The sequence below is a fragment of the Sander vitreus genome, chromosome 7 (assembly GCF_031162955.1).
Source record: "Sander vitreus isolate 19-12246 chromosome 7, sanVit1, whole genome shotgun sequence".
Taxonomy (NCBI): Eukaryota; Metazoa; Chordata; class Actinopteri; order Perciformes; family Percidae; genus Sander; species Sander vitreus.
This window is the reverse complement of record NC_135861.1, coordinates 17,034,269-17,055,243: the sequence shown is the minus strand read 5'-3', so window position 1 is coordinate 17,055,243 and position 20,975 is coordinate 17,034,269. Positions and strand designations below refer to the sequence as shown.

The 20,975-nt window shown below is 39.7% G+C and overlaps 1 protein-coding gene across 1 annotated transcript; it reads right to left on the bottom strand.

Moving 5' to 3' along the window:
• Window positions 1-3: 3 nt before the first annotated feature.
• On the bottom strand, window positions 4-19,706 carry LOC144520903 (RNA-binding motif, single-stranded-interacting protein 2-like). Its single transcript, XM_078255021.1, has 14 exons — window positions 19,556-19,706; window positions 13,066-13,262; window positions 9,721-9,779; window positions 8,493-8,584; window positions 6,088-6,245; window positions 4,903-4,982; window positions 4,627-4,736; window positions 4,479-4,525; window positions 4,293-4,386; window positions 4,046-4,096; window positions 3,773-3,883; window positions 3,315-3,395; window positions 3,142-3,223; window positions 4-2,965 (listed from the first exon to the last, which is right to left on the bottom strand). The coding sequence occupies exons 1-13, from the start codon at window positions 19,625-19,627 to the stop codon at window positions 3,146-3,148; spliced, it is 1,230 nt and encodes a 409-aa protein (XP_078111147.1). The 5' UTR covers window positions 19,628-19,706; the 3' UTR covers window positions 4-2,965; window positions 3,142-3,145.
• Window positions 19,707-20,975: the final 1,269 nt, after the last annotated feature.

Here is a 20,975-nt window from a genome sequence, read left to right as displayed (position 1 = left end):
AACCACAGTGGAAAAAAACTTTATTTAAAAAATGACAAGTTCCAAATCAAACCAAGTAAAAGTTAAATAACTATGGTTTTTTTCTATGAAGAAGACAGAGTCCTGCATCATGGCACAGACAAACATTTACTAAGGAGAGGTTGTTTGATGCACAAAACAGAAGACTGCACAGACATCTCTGAACATGAGTTACAAACTGAACCCATATGTGACTCGATCTATTCAATGAACTTCAGCTAAAAGATTTCTAAATACTCAAACATTAGCAGCAATAGTTCTTTAGACTTAATAAGCCACCATTCAGTTTTGGATAGAAATGATGGAATGACAATGGAACATAAAATAATCATTTAAAGATGTTTCTTTGCTTCATAGATCTATGTTCAGAGGAGTTTGATATAACAAAAATCTTTTTCAACATTAACAGTGCATGAAACAACAAGCCCACCAAATCTGAGTAGCACTTCACTATCCCTTCCAGTGAAATCTAAGGCATTTCTGTGAAGTTCTGTGAGGTTTTCTCCTGGAAATGAACTGTCTCATGGTTCAAAAAAGGAAAAACTGCATCAATTACTCAGCAAGAAAGCAAGTTAACAAACAGGACCAGACGGGACACACAATTTAACCAGAACATAAAAACTGCAACTGGATTCAATGGTGAATTACATCTACGTCGTGTCCATGTAAAATTAAAGTTGGGTAGACAAGTGGGCAACACCTGCCATATATTTGATTTATTTAGAGTTCCTACATTTTTACAGTCATATTAACAACCACATTTTGGTATGAAATAGTTCCCTTTTAATGCAGCAATTTTACTAACAATTAATGAACCAAAAATGAATGTATCAGTCAGAAAACAAACAAATCTCAACGTATGTAAAATGAAAGATAAAAGCTTTGTAAGCCAAAATGTGAAGTCATATTGTGAGGTGATCCATTGTCATGACATGTAAGGTGTTTCTTGGATATCTGCAGTATTGCATTTATTAGGATAATAAATTAATTGCATAGATCGTCAGACCTTGGGCGTGTTTTCCGAACATTGGACGGAAGAGTTAAAGGATGTGGACACAGTACCAGCTGTGAACAGCCATGAGACCTACTGTAGCTGGTTATTGCCTGTGAACCTTGTACACAAACTGAATCTACATTTCTCTGGCAGGATGAGGTAAGTTGAGGTTTTGAACATATATGTCTCTTACATTGTTCCCAACTGCTTGGGGCACAACTCTGTAACAATGCATCTGAACCTAGCGTTCATAATTCATCCATGATCAGAGGTCATGTTTGCAAAGTGCCAACATTTGTGACACAGACAGAACTGAAATGTCTGTAAAAAAACACACGCACACACGCACGCACACACACACACACACACACACACACACACACACAACACATTAAAGCTTCTTTTGACATCAACACTGAAACCAGAACGAGAGAAGTATGCAAACATACAAACAAATCACTATTTAAAAAAAAAAAATGTTGAAAACATCTATTTCTCACTATTTGAAGCACACAACACACTATCAAAAATAAAAACAAAACTTCTTTGAAAAATAGGATAAATCTTAAAAGTATTAAAACTGAATTTTAAAAACCTTTAAATAGGAAATGTAAAAAACAAACATGAGGGTGAAAAACAGAAATGCAGAAGTAGATGCAAACACACAACAAATGCCAGTATTAAAGCATCTCCGTACTGGCCATAACAATCCATATAATAAACCTTGGTAGTGTTTTCTGTAGATATAACAGGACAGTGCCACGCTTTACCAATTGATCTCCATGTCTATGTAATAAGAACTTCACACTCTAATAACAACATCTAATTCTTGCTTCAGAAAATGTATGGATGTAATTCAGCTTCCCCTTTTATAAAAGGGAAACGAGGAAATAAAGCAAAAACACAGCAATACCTACTACATTGCTATGTTCAGACAATTGTAAAATATTGTTATTAAAATAAATGAAACATTACTACACTGATGAAAGGAAATCAAAAGAAAGCCTAAATACATTTAAATCTCTTATTTACAGGCAGCTCTGTGTGATCCCTGTTAAGCAACTTTAGATTTTATCAGGTGGAGCAGCTTAACATGAACCAATATTTAGAACTTTCTGATAATAATCTCTGGAATGCCTTAAATCTATCTAGCTCTTTTAAAGAAGTCTTCTCTGTGAAATCATCTCTAATTTTTTCTTCTTCTTTGTAATCTTCTGATTGTCCAAAGCTTTTTCGAGATTTTTGAAGTGCCAAAAAGAAGCGATGCCGCCTCATGTAAGGTTTTATACCTGATCAACTTGCTGCGACTTCAGGAGACGCTAGTCCAAGCCAGCACCATATCTGTCTAAAATATGAAGCATCAGCTTTTTGAATGATACAGTTTTCTTTCTTTTTTAGGCCTACTGTATTCAAATATTTGCACCTATCAATCAAACTAGGACACATTAAGCTAGAAACACACCAAAACAAAGAATTATGTACAAAAAGGCAGGTTCAACGCCTGAAAGTATCAGACAAAAAAAGTGAAGTAAAATCAGCATATCTTACAAAAAGGTCAAAACAAAGAATGAATCAAAATAAAACATGGTGTTGAGATGTTCTTCTACTGGTTTCATTCTAGCTCTCCGGAGTAATATTACAAAAAGAATATTAATAACGTTCAAAAAACCTTTTATGTAGTGTGTGTCTGTGTGTGATTTTTTTTTTTTTATTGACTTATCAAAATAGATGCTCCTTGTTCTGTTCTTCCCATTGCCATTTCCTCCACCCTTGCTTGTTTGGAGTAAACAAGTTTGTTTTAAAATATGAGTTTGCAGAAAATATCTTTTTTGTGTCCTTTCTGTGTAACAGTCCGTGTTCCTCCCGGGTGTCTGGTGCCTTACGTGCAGAGTCGCTGTGCCGAGTTTCAGCACTTGGGGCCCTTTGAGAGTCACTACGGCTCCAGAGGAAGATCTGACACAAGACAAGTGACAAGTGACAAGACCAGCCAATTACAAACAAGAGCTGCTGCTGCTGCTGCTGCTGCTGCAGCACCGTCTTCTTTTGCAGTAACATCGTAGCCATCAAAAAATGTATGAACATACAGAGACACAAAACAAACACAGACACTTGCAAGGATTAAAACCCACCTCGTCACTTGTTATGCTGGTAGGTGTAGGTTGTGTGTTCTGTGGGTGTCTCTATGGCAACAGGTGGTTGGACGGCACTTTCCTGAGAGGGAGGCAGCAAAGATTTAATCCATGAGTGATTGTTTCACATAACATTTGACCTGTTCTAGTGAGAGAAAACAGAGAGTCATTACCTCAACTGAGATGTTGGTGGAAGGCACTTGGGTGTACTGGGGGATGTAGGTCCCCTGCATAGATGTGTTTGCAGGCATATACTGCAGAGTGGAGATGATAAGTACATTAGACCTGACAGCTACATTGGAAATAACACTGTCAAATAAAGCTGCACTAGACAAGATTTATATGTGAAATTACACCTGTCTTTATCAGCCTAGATTACAAAGGGGAGCTGCAACACAAGTAGAACATCCCATCTGATGCTTACTCTGTTAATTTGCCCAATTTGCCCAAATAAAGGTCAAGTTATCTCCAGCATAAGGATTCGGCAAATCCTTAAAAGCAGTAAAAGCACTCTGATTTCCTTGGTTTCCTTTTGTATATCACAATCATGGACTGGTCAAATTGCCTTGTGCATCTTTAACTGCTAAACATAAATAATAGCTGAATGCTAAGTAGTCTGCTCTCTACTGACTGTGCCGCTGCCGCCCATGGAGAGATGGCTAAGCTGCTGTGTCAGGGGGCCCATCATGGAGGTCGGCTGGATGGACATGGTGTGGTCCATTCCTGGTGTCAGGACTGCTCCCTATAAAGAACAAGAATAACATACAGCAGTGTTAGCAGTTCAAGTTGCCATTAAAACAAAGAGACGGGCAGACAGAATGTGAAGGCAGCAGAATATTAAAAGGCTTCTCCTGCAACAAAAACAGGGAGGAAAGCCAACAACATTAAGAGTCAAGATACTCACTGTGGGCGGCATTATGTACGACTGATGATGTAGCCAGGATGGGTTGTGTACCTGCAGGAACAAGAAAGACACACGTGTACCAGAAGATTACATAATATTAAAGCAAAACGCCATACATTTTGCTGTATTGTTTTTAGATTTAAAGCATTTTTATGGAAACAGCAGGTCAGGGCTTTGTTAAACTCCAGTTCGTCACAGTTTAGCATCTCAACTAACTAACACCGCAGCTTTGAGGGTCTGAAACTACCTGGTAGGTGGACACAGGTGAATGCATGTACGGCGAGAGGGAGGTTGGCCCCATCATCCGGTTGGGGGCGATGCTGTAGGGAGAGGAGTAGAACCTACCAGAAAGAGACACAAAGTTATTAGTCACCACAACATGATCACACTCCCTCTGGGTATACAAGGGATTTGTCAGAGTAATAGTACTGACCCATTCTGTAAGGCTGTGGTGGGATCATAGGTAAGCGTCATTCCTCCCTGGAGAAAAGAGACGGTGTCATTATGAGGCGGATCACACGCAGTGTTGCATTATAAAGCGTTTTCACAAAAGTCATTAAGACATGAAGAAATAAACTCACCGTCTCCCCATCTCTCGTCCAGGGCCGGCCGTTCTGCAGATATTTTCCTTGGCTCTGACGCTTCTTCTGGCCTCCGTCAGCAAATTTACACAGCAGGGGTTCTGGCGGCACTGGACCAGTAAGAAAACATGACGTTATATGAAATATATGTTCAGTATCATAAATGTAAAAACTCTTGGGATAAGATTATTTAAATTTAATTTAATTTAAATTTCTTTGAATTTTTTTTTTTCGGATGCTACATTCAAACAAGATGTCATTTCAAGGAAATCTCACCTGGAACTCCAGGTGGAGTCTTGATATATTTTCCATTGAAATGTTGGATGATGGCTTCACATTTCTCTGTTGACTCCATCCTATAGGAAAGGAAATACTACATGTTTCATAAAAACAATCACTGTGTTTAAAGGTCCCATGGCATGGAAATTTCACTTTATGAGGTTTTTTAACATTAATATGAGTTCCCCTAGCCTGCCTATGGTCCCCCAGCGGCTAGAAATGGCGATAGGTGTAAACCAAGCCCTGGGTATCCTGCTCTGCCTTTGAGAAAATGAAAGCTCAGATGGGCCGATCTGGAATCTTCCCTATATGACGTCATAAGGGGAAAGGTTACCTCCCCTTTCTCTGCTTTGCCCGCCCAGAGAATTTGGCCCGCCCATGAGAAAGAGAGAGACATCATGGCTTGAAAACAAGCGAAGCATGGCAGTTGGTCAAGGCCACACCCCCACCCTCCACCTTGCCCAAGCCTGTTCTTGGTTACAGACAGGCCTATTATCACAGGTTGAGGAGCGCCACAGGCTAACTTTTTAAAGTTAACCCTGGTGCAGTTTCCAAAGCTGGCCAATTGGGAAACATAGGTTATGTATTACCATCGGAAAATCCATTTCTGCTATTCAATTCAATGTTCAATTTGTTCAATAAAACAATGTTGGAAAAACTTCCTTACATTATCGTACAGCCCTCACACACACACACGGACACACACACACACACACACACACACACACACACACACACACACACACACACACACACGGACACACATACACACGGACACACACACACACACAAAGCTACAGACACAAAAATGGCACGTCCTAAGTAAAGCTCATTGTGGGACTGGCTCTAGTGGCTGTAATTCTGCACCAAGGCTGAATTTCCAGAAAGAGACTTCAGATACAGTATTAGGGGACCACTGAGGCCTATATAAAAGCATCCAAAAAGCAGCATGTCATAGGACCTTTAATAGTAGCAGGTTACAAGGTATCAATGCTGTGTGCTAATATATCCAGTTGGAGATTTTTTACCTGTGCTGGCCACAAGAGGGCTCACTCACCATGATTAATACTGACATTTGTGCAACTGGATATTTTCTAAAAAGCAGCACAAGAGGCTACACCATCACTAATCGACTTAAACCAGCTGTCCTAATGCGTGTGATTAAATAACCAAAGCTTATACCTGGCAAAGCCCACTCCTCGGCTGGTACCATTAGCATCACGGAGGATGCGTGTGGAAATGGCCTGGCTGAAGGGCTTCAGCATGCTCTCCAGCTCCTGCTCGTCCATGGACATTGGCAGATTGGAGATGTATAAGTTGGTGGGGTCCTGCTCCTGTTGCTGAATGGAGGGAAGCCACGAGAGGATTAATGCACGAGGATGTGGAGCAGACAGAGCTTTTTGTTTTCTCCAATCACAACTGCATTATGATGTCAGGAGCCCTCCAAAAAATCAAGAGCCACACAAAAGCTGCCAGCAAAAATCTGAAGGAATTGATATAACCTTTTAACAGGAAGTGTAAGGTGTCTGCTATTTGGAAGGGTGGCATGTGCAGGACATTAGACAGTTTAAAAAAAAACTGTCTGAGAGAAAGGGTAGAGGGTTGGGAGTTAAAGGCGGATTTCATTTTGGCGTGAGCTGCATGGATGAGGTCTAAGGAGAAAAGAGATATGCAGAGATGGTGAGATAGTATTCTGGCTGGACTTCAAATGAACCTCTTTCTCTCATTTTGACTCTCTATTTCTGTCTCTTCTACTTTTATTCATCCAACATGCTCCTTTTCTTCTTCACTCTCCTCTCTCATACTCCATCACCGAGACGTTAATACCAAAAGGGTAGTAGACAGGCCCATTATGTGAGACTAGCCTCTTAGGAGGATGAAAGTGCAGGATCCAGGTAATGTGACATCAAAGCATAATTAAATTTCAAATGGCTCTCCATCCATGGTAATCTAAAATGATTATGTGCTCTCGCTCGATGGAGAATCACAGCAGAGACATTTTGGACAAAGACCTTTGGAAATGATCTGAAGAACATCTAAAGCATTGTGTTATCACCGTCCCCACAAGGCAAACATTATCATCCTGTTACCTTGGTCATGGTAATATGTCGCTTTTATTCAAGCAGTTATATTAATGTGGTAATCCTGACCTTGAATGCAGGCACAGAGGCTGGCTCTGTTGGCTTGCATAAATCAGACCAATTGCATCTTTTCGTAATCTGAATTTGAAATTATTAGAAAACAACCTGAAAGATCCATCCTAAAGTGCCAGTTGCACTTATCCTTTCAAACTATTTTGTAGGCTTTTTCTTTGCCTCCTGCTCTAACAAATTTTATTTGACCAACAGCATCTTGTAAAATAATCTGTATCACCCTCTAACCATTATGCATATTCATTATCTCAGAGTGCAGATGTGATTAAAAACCTGTAAATGCAGTGTGAATTAATTTCCAAGCCATGAATAATGCATGTGTAATCGCTGCGACCTGTGGTGAAGGTGATTTCTCCTTCACCTCTCTCCTCCTCCTCCTCCTCCTCTTCCTCTTCCTCCTCCAAAGCAGTGCTAACAAGAGATGGAGCTTGAACTCATGAGAGCGAGCAGAGAAGACCTGCTGCGGGTTTCAACCGCGAATGAGTCAGAATGAGTCAGAGAGAAATCTGACGCAAACATAAGCCTTGTTGTAAACCCGGAGTGAAGGGGTGAGTGAAATCAAGTTATTCTGTGAGAGAGGAGCCGTATGAATGTCAGTGATCCAGCTTAACGAGAGATCAGCTTTCCCAGGGTGTTCGTGGAGTGCATGTGCGTGTGCGTGTGTGTCATAATCCGGTTGAGGCAAGGCTGGTGAAATGCATGTGTGATTTTGTTTGTATGTGTGTGTGTGTGTGTGTGTGTGTGTGTGTGTGTGTGTGTGTGTGTGTGTTGACAGGGCGGGTGGCTGGGCACAGGGCCCTGCTGACTGGGGAGCTGCTCAGACACTGAGTCAGATGCCACCAGGGAGAACAGACATGTCTTTTGTACAGGGAGCTCAGAGAGCAGACCCTGGGACACACTCCCTCAACACTGTCACCACTATGAAGCATAACACACATACACACATGTACCTGTCTGCATCCATGCACTCTTGTTTTTGAACACACATATTCTACAATGCATTAATACCCATAAATACACAAATTTAAGCATATACCCAGTGCACCGCCTGGCAAACGCACAAGCGCGCACGCACACACAAACTGAGGCTTAATTGGCTTATATTCCTGAGCCGTGGCTCATATAAAAAAAAAAACCATGAGGAGAGAGCTAGATAGAGAAAGACCTCTCAATAGCTTTAACAGAGAAATGTATAAGAAGCAGATAATGCAGAGGAACAACCTTTCTGCTGTAAGGTTAATAATTCAGCATTTTATTTGTAATGAATAATTCATCATTCAACTTTTTGCTGAGTCCCTGTCAAAATGCCTGAAATGTTTTTGTTCTTTTCATTTTCTGAAAACTCTTTTAACTGACCAATAGTTCAATTTAAGCTGACACCAAGTGGTAAGAAATAAACCCACCAAATATTGACATCTCAAATGGGGTTCTTACCTTGGCCATCTGAGCCTGCACTCCACCAGCCTTCAGCGCTGTCACCGCCTTCTGAGCTGAGGACGGACTGTCAAAGTCAACAAAGCCATATCCTGCAGGGACCGAGACATACAGCAAGACATACACGTTATGACAATGATATATGCATACCACAGGACTCTGTGGACACAGGCATGTAATGTGAGCTCATGAAGCACTCATTGTATTTAAATCTGAAGAGACAGCCAGTTCGGTTTGGACTGTGCTTCTTCACGGAGGACAGATGTCGAGTTATACAACACTGCCCATATTATCACACAATGCACACCTGTTAGGTAGGTGTAGTGTGAAGCTTAACACACAGTAAACACTGGGCGACTAAATGCAAACAACTTTATTGAGAAGAATGTATCAGCAATGTGCTGTAACTGCAATCTGTAACTTTCTTAAACTACAGCAGAGATGAGAAACTCTTTAGTGTTACACTGACGTTATTTCACCTGTTTGTTGTTGATAAGCAGTGAAGATATCATCAACTGACAAGATAGTGTTGGTGAATACATTATCTACTGACTTTGTGAACTAGACAGGTGCTACCCAACAAAACCCAACATAGTGGTGTATGGGGTGCATCCAACCATGGAAAATTATTTTTTCCTGTTTACTAGCTGCCATACAGGTAGTTAAAATACAGTTATAGTAATGTAAAAATATTATGGGTTTCCCTTTTTCAATTTCAGATTCACATTTACTCAAGACCACAAAATATATCATGATTAGAGCTGCAATTTTTACTCGATTAATCCATTAGTCAGTCAATCGACAGAACCTCAATCTGCAACTTTTCCAATCAGTCGATTAAATGTTTGTCATTCTTCAAGCAAAAATGGTACAAGTTCTGTTTCAGCTTCTCAAATGTGAATATTTTGTAGTTTTCTTTTTTCTAACATTTTTTATACCAAACGATTGATCGATTAATCAAGAAAGAAATCTGCAGATGAATCAATCAAAGTTCACAAACAACAATGGCACCTGATAGGCTTGAAGTACCTACAACATAGATTACTTTAACAAATGTACAAGTTTGTCGTAACGTAAACATTCTTCACCGAATTTACAAACACCTATTGGCTAAACCAATAGGTAAATCAAAACTAAATTAATTTAAACATGGATGAACAATTTAAATAACACTTTGGCACCTTTGTTCAACAGTAACTGTGACCCAGATGATGCCTTTACGCCTCACCTTTGCACTTGTTGGTGGTCTTGTCCAGAATGGCCTTGGTGGACACTATTTTCCCATACCTGAAAAACAGTGAGGTTTACACTCATGGATCATCCTTGCAGTGCAAACAATTACTTATTTACATTCAGTATTTGCATTGTGACATTGCTGAGGCAATCTAAACTTAACACACCCTAAGGGGTTGTGCTCCATGATGACTGAATTATAATTCACTTGGCCGATTCAGCACAATGACACTGAATATAATTACACCATCTGATAATAAATGATGTGGACAGGGAAATCTTTAGAGAGGGGGTGGGACATAAATTAAATTAAATTAAATAAAAAAAAATGTCCTGTGGGTTTCTGCATGCTAGAAAAACACTATAGATTACCCATATCTTATTCCATCCTGCTTTCACACAGATGTCAATAGGGATCATAACTCAAGGGATTCCAACATGACAATAAGGTAAAAATAAATGTGTGCATTTTCAGATAGTTTCACAATGTACTATCAATATTAAAATCCTGCATAATCTATTTAGCTGGCCAGCTATATACACTGCTGACGCATAAGATAGTGCCTGGCTCAGGCAAATGCTTGTTTGCAGAGTGTCTATCGGTTCCCATCTCTCCAGGCATGTGCATACAGTGTAATCTGATATGCCTCTCCTTGGCTGTCCTGTCCGATGCTGGCTCCCAGCCATACTCTCATTCTACTAACCAGCTTCTTTCTAGGCAGCGTTCTGCCCTCCACAGGGTCTTAGTGCCTCTCACAATGCAAACCAGCTTTCATCCAGTGACACTGCACCACTGCCACATTTCATCCAGACGGGAAGAGTCACTTTCATAATATACTCTATTAGTAAGGATTATGCGATGACCTGCTAAAATTGTAATATGACGGTTAATCTGTTGGATTACTCCAAATTGGAAAGGAAATTGTTTCTTTTAAGTTAATTTAGGATTACTTCCCCTTTAGAAAAAAAATCTGTAAATCTTTATCCCTTTACCAAGGTGGCATAAGGTCACCCGTTAAAATTATTACATTTTTACGGGAATATACAAAAATTCGAAATTAATTCTGAATGATACTACATGTTGGGAATAAAAATATTGAAATATTGAATACACATTATGTTCAGATTTTACTTGAATATATATATATATATATATATATATATCAAATTTACAAAATACAAAGGCAATGCAAGAAGACCAAAACATCATTAATTTGATCCTAAAATACTGTACTATCATCAAAGTTCACATTATAGAACTCTCTCCCTCTTTCTGCTTAATTGTCAATCCAAATGAAACATATTCATACTCAGTGGCTTTTAATAGTGTCTGATTTCCTGTTTATCTTAATTTTTTGGTCTTATCTGTGTTTATACGCTACATTAAAACACTTTGATGTGTTTTTGATAAATATATTTTTATTTTACTTGACATTCAAGGCATCACAGACAGACATTGTATGTTCTAATCATTTATCCTATACACATTCGCTGCCAATTAAATCCACCCAGTGTTGGTTAACTTCCTATTAAACATTACCATTTCTGATTCTAAGCCATAAAATGCGACCAACTGGACTGGATGGAAATGCCAACATTGTTTACATATATATATATATATACACTGTGGGCACACACAGCAATCCCACTGATCTATGACTTCACATTATGACTAGCATTTAAGCCTGTGAGCTCTCCTTGCTGCACTCCCCTGCTTACACAGTAGAGATACCCATGTACTGAATTGCGCTCAGAGGTTTCGGACTATGTGATGCAGAGTGAAAAGAGGGCCAGGAGACTCAGCCATGTGTGAGAGAGCACAGCATAGTCCAGCCCCATGTCCATCCATGGTCAACCACCAGAAACAGACCAGGGCGAGAGAACCAGAGTGGCAGCGAGGCACCCAGAGAGACAACTGCAGGGGCCGGAGATGGAGAACCAACTCCCATCCCGTCCTCTCATCCCTCGCTCCCTACACAGTACAACTCAAAGCGTGCATATACAATGCTCAGTGTGGGGGAGGGGAGCTTTGGGAGTGTTCTAATACTATGCACACATTTCCTGTTTAAACTTAGAGTTAACTAAGTCAAATTCCCTCCATGACTTGTATGTCTACTGTTTTACATCTTCATCTACAAACACTTCCCCTATTAACTATTATTGGATACAGTTTCCTCTCTCAGTCTAGTTTATCCGAGAATTACATTGATCTTAATGTGCTCTGCTAAAAGGCAAATTTCATGCAGTGATTTTATCTGCTCTGTAAAAGCAGAAATATGAGAACTACCCCCACAGAACACCACCTGACATACAAACCCTGAACTCCATTCACTCCTCCCCCTCTGATTCTCTCCCACCCCCCACCTTCATGCCATTGCCCTTGTTTGTCTTTCCCTTTCCCTTGGGCTCGCCGTTTCCTGTAGGGTTGGGCAGCCTCATGTGAGCCATATCTTCCAGACAGCTGTAAAATAGCAGGCCTCTCCCTCCCTCTCTCCCTTATTCAATCTCTCTCGCCCTCTTTTCCCTCCTTTTCTCTTACTCCTCTCCTCTGCTCTTCTGGGCCTCATCACCAGGCTTCAGAATTCAATTAAGTGAACCCAGATCATTCATCTCAGCCCTATTTTGGTTTGATGTCTTCAACTGAAGTCCTAATAAACATATCAGATGGATTGGATGATGCTGTTGTTTGATGTCTGACTACATGCTGCCTACAACAGAGTTTTCACAGACTCATAGTGATGAGCAACATAGTGTGGTATTTATAGTGCAGAATATGACTTTGAATTAGGACAGCATAGTCTCATTGTCATCATACTGTTTGATGATAATCTACAAGACTAAAGCACAGAGGAGCAATAACTCATGTAGGTCAAAACTAAAGTCTAAAAAGGAGCAAGAGGAGAGACATACAGAAAGAATTAGCGTGAGAGAGGGAGACTAAACATTCTGTGCCTAGTTGTTTGAAAGTCTGTGCTTAGCTGTGCCAAAGTGAAAGGACTTAGTTTGCTGCCAAAATTATTGTTGGTTTTTCCACAAGGCCACTAAATGATGGGCCTTTAAAACATATGGATGAAAATACATACATACATGCTAAGGTGTGGTTTAGCATTAATGTGCATTTCAAGTGTAAGGAAGTTCTGCAAGTATGTAGTCATGCAATCCTTGGTGTATTCAGCCAGCCAGCCAGCCAGCCAGCCATAGCCCATCTATCCATGTACCCATCACTCTATCTTAATCTAGTCTGCAACTCTAACCTGGTTCATGTGCGCAGCGGTGGTCAGAGAGAGATTTATTGGATGTAGATATAGAAGTTGGAGCAATTGGTTTTTGGGTGACTTACGGCTGACAGAGTTTGACCAGATCCTGGTCTGTGGTTCCTGGATGGAGGCCACGGATGTAGAGGTTGGTTTTGCTCAGCTGCTCTCCCCCATTGCAACTGCTGCCATTGCTGATGGAGGTGGTGTTGCTGCTATTGTTGTTGTTGTTGTTGGGGCTTGGAGGAGCCATCTGATGGTTGTAGGGGGACACATACGTCTGCTGCAGAACAAATACAGGGCAAGGTCAGATTTGGTTTTGGTTCAATCGTACACAAAGCAGATACTTCTTTAGGTACATGAAATTCAATTTGTACACTGATGCAGTACTGTAGGTAACTGGATATGGAATGGTTTACTAACTGACTTGCTCAAACTACAGGCTTATGAGGAATAAGGAAAATAAAGACACAATTAGCCAGAACATTTGTAACAGTGGCTGTTTAACCCAGTGAGATGGTGGCAAAAGTATCCAAATGGGGCCACAGATTCAGAGCCAGGAAATCAATAGCAATATAGCTGCTTCATCTGGCTCGACAGGTCAGGTGAGATGAGATCTTTTTTTTTTTTTTTTTTTAGATATGTACAGTGAAAATAAGTTATATAATACAAACATTAATATTATGCAATGTATATAGTAGGGCTCTGAAATTAATCAAATTTTGATAGGGATTTTGATTTTGTCTTGTGTTCTGAAGGACCCGCGCACTTTCGCCCCTCCCGAGGCTAAACTCACTCAGCCAATAGTCAGCGAGCTCCTGTTTGTGTTATCTGGTGGCATTTAAAAATCACATGTACAATTCCAGTAAAATCCTACATTAAAAAGTTTAAATGTATCAATGTACTACAGGCTCTGAATGTGCTCTGGTTTAACAGAGATAAGAATCATACAAATCATCAGCTTCAAGGTTACACAGATACTTGAAACATTGACTGTTAAAATGAATCAACTTCACCATAAGCAGCCAGCAGCAAAATAGTCTGCTGGCTGTTCACTAACAGTTTGTGGAAGGAAGGCTGGCAATATTTTTGGAATATTAAGTATGTTATATTAATATATATATATATATATATATATATATATATATATATATATATATAACATTAAAGACTTCATATTTATATATATATATATATATAAATATGAAGTCTTTAATGTTGTAAGACTGAATATCTTAATAGACTAGCTTTAATTAACTAATTATATAAGACAATTATACACCCTGTCTTAATGTCATCGGGAAATCTATTACAGGTTGTCTACGAAACACAGTATTCCTTGTTGTTTTTATTGTAATTGTTGAAACCTTACCTTTAATATTATATCTTTAAGTGTGTCATTCAAACTGACCTACTTTTGAATAGAATTTTAGAGAAATGCTACAGAAACGTAAACTGTAAAAATGTATGGCATACACGAGAACTATACTTTGCCTATCTTGTGCTGATAGTGAGCCTATTTAAATGTAAAACGAAGCGTATAACATTAAAATCTGGTTGGAATTAAACTGGCTGAGAGCCACATTGCTGCAAGAGAGGCTTTATGTTGTGGGTTGAAGCTGGAAGGGTTTTTGCAAACAGTTTTCATTGGGAGTAGTTGAAACAGTTCCAATTAAAACTGTTCACAGGGAGATCTGTGGATTGTCCACAGTAACCAGGACATCGTTTCTGGAAAAGAAATAAGCATAAATGTTTTCACACAATAAGACACTGATAAGAGAGCTTAAATGTATGTGCAAATGTGTGCACACATAATAATTTTACGCAATGGCTGTTTTCAATATTTGCATTTAAAAACATATATTAATACTATGGTTCATGGTTGGGAATAAACTAAATCAAACTGATATGGAGGTAAAAGTTTGGCCTGGTGTTGCCTTCCTCCCAGGGCTGGCAGAGGAGGAACTGTTTGATTAGTTAGGGTCAACAGCTCTGCCCCAGGGAACAATGGGATTGCTTGTTGAACACCACAAGGTCAGCTCTGGACCAACAGCTTATTAACAGAGAGGGAGTTGTCAAAAGACTGCTAGAATCAAGCTAATTATGACCTCTCGATTTTTCTGGTGGATCTGTTCTAAGCAGCTGGTACAAGTTTAATTCCAGAAACACAAAACCATGAGGGAACATCACATTTCTCACAGCGCCTGGGCAAGAAGAAAAAAAAACCAACCAATCATGTGTGCGCCAACCAACCACGACCAATCAAAAGAGCTACGCTCACTGACCGCGTTTGTATTGGCCACACGTCAGTCAACACAGTTTTTTTTCTTCTTTTCTTCAGAAGTTCAACAACAACAAAGCCTAAAATCGGTAGCACGGAAACGGGATAAAGCTGTATTAAATTATATGTCAACGTTTATTAGTACTTTATTTTGCATTGTGTGCAATATAAACTCACAAACAAATGTGTTCCCGAGCTGTGAAAGACTTGTGTGGAAGCAACAACATAGCTAACATTTAGCTAGCTAGCTGGATGTCCTGCCCATGGAAGGTAACGTTAACGTTAGCTAGCTGTTATTTTTTAACACTTAGCTACGTTACACGCACCCATTAAATGTATTACCTGGTCTAACATTAGTTTCGTTCCTCGCAAAACTTTGTTCAACATGAAGTAAAACTTTAAGCCGCTTTCAGACGTGGAATCTATAAAACGTCAATATGACGATCTAACAAACGGTAACTTTTATAACGTTACTGTTTTTGAGATAACAGTAATGACAATTTCCTTGTGTTCCCTCTACATAGACCAGATGAATATCAAACCTAGATCTATAGCCAGCTGATGTCTGATCTCCAGACAGGATTATACCTAGGAAAATGTACATATTATTGAAGATACATCAAAGAATGTATGATGATGTATGCTTGAAACATGAATGCAATATCCCCTAATACAAAGCCGTTTTTACATAACATCTAAACCCAGAAAACACGACAAGTGTGTACTATTACTTAATGGTTGTGTAATAGCAACGTCCTTTCAGACACTACTGACATGAGTAGCAACACCAATGATTCTTTTGCAAGCTTTATCGTATCCACGCTACCCAGCTTTTGTTTTCCAAACGGTCTAGGAATCAGCTGTCAGAACATACTTCTGTCTTTTTAGTCAAGCTGAGAGAATCACAGTGCCCATTCATCTCGGTCCTCTTCTCTAATCTCCCTCTATTCTTAAGCATCAATAGTACACTGTTTTTCCACAATCACAGCCTCTTCCTGTGCTTTCCTTGCCTTGACTGTAGGCAGCCCACACAGACTATCAGGAGGGATGCACCTGCAGAGGCCTGGGGAGATAGGATCTGACGGGAGACCGAGTCCGAGCCCAAGTCTGGCTAGTGAGGCCTGTCTAATTAGGATCTGAGCTTGGTAGCGGAAAACACTAATCCCTCTCATGTGCTCTCAAGTCAGAAGGTAGTGTCTCATTAAGACCGCTCTGCTGGGCTCCTTTTGAGAAAAACATGGCAGTGAGTCAGAACCACACCTACTCCCCACCTGCCCAACCACCAGTTCCAGGTGTTTTGTCACCTATGTAAGGTAATGCCAAACACAGACAAATATGTGTTCAGAACAACACAAATGCAGTTAGAAAGGGAAGGTTGGAAAGTATGTCCAGAATCTTAAATGTGCATGATTGGGGATCACAATTTCACGTAATCACATAAGGTGGCATATCTGCTCAGTTTGTCTGTGCCCAAAACCTGACCTGTCATGTTACTGATTTTCTTCCTACTTGTTACTCTTTAGACCACAGGCTCCCACATAATCTTTTTAAATTGTTCCTCACATGCATCACAGTGTCATATCTGAGCATTCTTTACATTCCACTGAAATACACACATTTTTGTGTTTTGTGTGGGACATGTTTTGGTTCAAGCTGTCATTGTTAAATTGAACTACATTCCTGGAGGCATTACAGCTCTTTGGGAACACATAAATACAGTAAATCCTCCTGTGCACATTTAATATCGACATATTTACAATTGACATGATGAATAGATGAAAAACCCCAAGAGGAATGTATTTTTAGTGTATAATGACAAATCATATTCTGTCTATGAACAATTGATGCTCAGTTGCTTCCGTCTTCGCATCCCAAATACTATCATGGAGAATATGCATGCAGTTGCAGTAAGTTACATCAGCGCTTTATATTATTATTATTATAGTTGTGCAAGAAGCATATCTACAGTAAATGGCCAACAGCATGATACAGGGTGTGCTCCAGGCAGCAGCTGAGGACTGATGAGGTGATTACAGTTGGATAGCAGAGGTGATGGCCTGTAGGGAGCGCAGGTGACTCAAGGACTCAAAGAGAGAACAATAAGTGCCAAGTGAGGCAGGATGTATGCCTTTAACTCTATATAGCAAAGATACAAGTCTGATTGTCAGACGCTTGAATGTTGTATCTCTCTGGCAACACAAACATTTTGTGCAACTGATAATGAGCTCTTCTTAAGGTCACATTTAGTTATTTTATTGAATAACATGTATCCCAATATAAACATATAGTTGCCTACAAAACTCTAGGAAAAGTACTTATATTAATTTAAAAAAGTGTCAAACATTCATTATTTGAATTAGTTCCAAAATTAAATGCATTTTGCTTATCATTATCAACAGAATTCTACTTCTATTACCATACAGTAGCATTTCAATAATTCACATTCACAAGTAAATAATGTCTATATTGCCAGAACAGTTATTATTCATGCTGTGCAAGTGCATGCTTATGAATACATGACATATTGTATCTTGAATGAGACAGAAATATCTGAAATGTGGAGTCCTACCTGCTTGGCTAAGGAAACTTTAAAAGGCACCATGGAAAAGATCATAGTTTAACAGACAAAATCTCTTTATAATATATTTCTGCAGCTGCAAGAAAATTTGTGAAAGGTGGGAAAAACCAAATAAGAAAAGTAATGGAAATCCTTGGCGTCCTGTGGCTAAAAAGGTGAGACGTCTCCTTGCTCTTTTTCTCCTAACCCAGTCCAGTTTCATAAAAAAAACAGAAAAATCCTACAGACGGTTAAAAAAATAGTGAAGGGCAGGGTTTTCAAGGGGTATCAAGCACTCTAAAGAGAGCAAAAATTCTTAGGACATGTGATTAATCAGTTAGGAGGAATGTTAAGGCTCTCTTCTCCATGTGGACTGAACCACTGACAGACAAGAAATCAAGGTATGTGGAACACACAGGGGAGGAAGAAAAAACAATGGGGGGGAGTTAATCGAAAGCAGAGGAAAGCGGGATCTCTTAATCCTTTTCTTTTCTCCGCCCTTTTTCCCGTAGTAAAAGACAGACCAGGGGTTACCACTTGACTTTGGATTTACAAGCCTTCCCTCTTTGTGACTTTGGCGCTCGAACAATGCGAAATGTGTATAAAAAAGGGAAAAGGTCAAAACAAGTGTGTGCATGTCTTCTTTTAAGGTTTTAGGGTTTAAGTTTGCAGAGCTCCTCTTGAAATGAGCATGTTGTCTGAATTCAGGATTCTAGGAATTCCAGGTCATTAATCTGAGCAATCTGAATTCCTCTCAGCCTCGAGGCAGGAAAGGGAATAACACAGGGAAGGAGGGAGGTATTTGATTTCAGCTTTGTTCAAACGTTATTTAAAAAATGCTGAGAGTCACGCATCGACATACATCACTTAAGAGACATTTCTTAATAGTTTAACAATTTCTTCAAGAATCAGCACTATACTCCTAGACATGACTAACTAGTTTACACTGTAATTTTCTCTATGTCCCAGAATAAATAAAAAAAAAGGTGGTTGAGCATGTCCCGACATGAATTATTCATATGAGAAGACAAGCTAATCAATATTAGACCTTATATATTGTTCCAGCTCTGTTGTCATTGCTGTACAACGGATATTCACATACCATACAGCCACATTTATTACATCTACATGAGCCTTATTACATGGGCTCTGTAACTTTCCTCTTTTCCATAGTGCCATGCAAAACCCCCCTCAGTCATCAGTTGGACTAAAGGGGTGGGGCATATCGGTACGCGTAAAAGAGGAAAAAAAACTTTGCTAACTTGTGGTTAATTCAATGAAAACATAACCTAAATATTACGCAATTTATTCAACCCCCATGAATTCACATTTAAGTCTAATACGATTAGCCTGTATTAGCTTGTTTACAGGCTTACAAGCATCTACAATACATTTATAAGATGATCTCTACGTGCAGGCTCGGTGTAGGAAGAGAACAGCGACCGTATCGGGGGAAAAAACCCGAAAGCAAACTGTTGTAGTTACCTACAGGCAACAATGTAACGGGCGCAGTGTTAGTTTGCAACAGTGTAGCAGCAACAACATAAGAAAGCCGATAGCAAAGGTTTGCAACAGCAAGTAAGAGGGTTTAAACGTCGCCTGTGATCCACTTTCAAGGACACTGCAGCTTAAACAGCCGAGCAGCTTTTAACTGAAGGGCTCGAACACCGCATCGAGAAATTACTCACTGTTACAGACAGAGAGAGGGTAGAAGTGGGCTGTGGGTGTTGTTATTTACCTTCTTGATGTTTTTGCCGGTGTAGCCGTTGTACGGGTTGAATCCTGTCCTTGACGGCACAGAGAGCAGCATTTTTACACGGCACTGTGTCCGGAGGAGCGGAGAGCCAGGCAGTCAGCTGACGTCAGCTAGGGAAATTGAGCCAGGAACAGCGGTAGTGATTGGAGTCGCTCTAAGCACTCTGATGTGCTCCACACACTACACTGCCTATATGCTTATGTGAGATTTCTCACTTTATCTCAGGGTTTCATGCCCACAAGCTTTCTCCTCAACCACTAAATGATAATGAAGGAAATAAATACCAAGATATTGCTGGAAAGACATAACATTCCACTGTACAAGTGCTCATCCAAATAACATTGTAGAGTTTAGGATTTGGTAAAGAAATTGTGATTTTAAGACTTTGTGCAAAAGCGATCATATTGCCCCTTTCAGTAAATATTAGTCGCAGCTGGTTTTAGTGGCAGGCTAACTGTGCTTCAGGTCAAGAGGCAATAATGCACCATAGCCCACTATTTTCTAAGTAGGAAGACATGACTCACAGTAACCTGGAATAAGTTGTACAAAATGCATACCTTTTGTCCTGATGTGGCTCCTGTATTTCATTTTTTTTGGAAAAGTAAAAACTTCTCCCTAAGCTGATTGTAGGTAGTGGCAAGTTAACGGAATCAGCTAAATTATCTGTGAAATTGTGTTCAGAAAAACTGCAGTTTTCATACAAATATAGATGCAGAAGGTAGCATAGTGTTCATTTCTCAAGTTTAAAATGTAAATGTTATCCAGTTTTGATTAATCTGCCATAAAGGGTAAATCAGGGTATTTTCAGCCAGTCTATTATTTTCTCTGTTTTTTGCCATAATGACAATGACAAATGGAGAGTGAGCTTTATGTAGCTCCAAGTGTTTAGGAGCAATGCCCTCCCAAGCATACACACAGGATCAACACCAAAAAGTGAATAAGTTTGAGCTGATCTGAGGGACACTTTAAATTAAAGCTGCAAGCACCAATGAAAGGGGCCCTCGCATTTGCGCATGTCGGGGATGCCAGCAGCTTCCAGTCGACGCAGCAGTGCATTTCCATGACCGTCGGACACTGCATGCACAAGTTAGACCAGAGAAATTAGGCTACATATTTCAAATTGTGCACCACTTTCTGTGGCCCTATGTAGTGCTAGAGAACACACACTATTTATACATTGCTATATATCATGTTTAAAGATGCAGTAGGTAAGACTTATAAAACTAACTTTCTGTCATATTTGCTGAAACTGACCCTATGTTCGAGTAGAACTACATGAAGCAGGTAATTTAAAGTGCTCATATTATGCTTTTTGGCTTTTCCTCTTTCCTTTATTGTGTTATATATCTTTTTGTGCACATTATAGATTTACAAAGTGAAAAAGCCCAAAGTCCACCCCAAA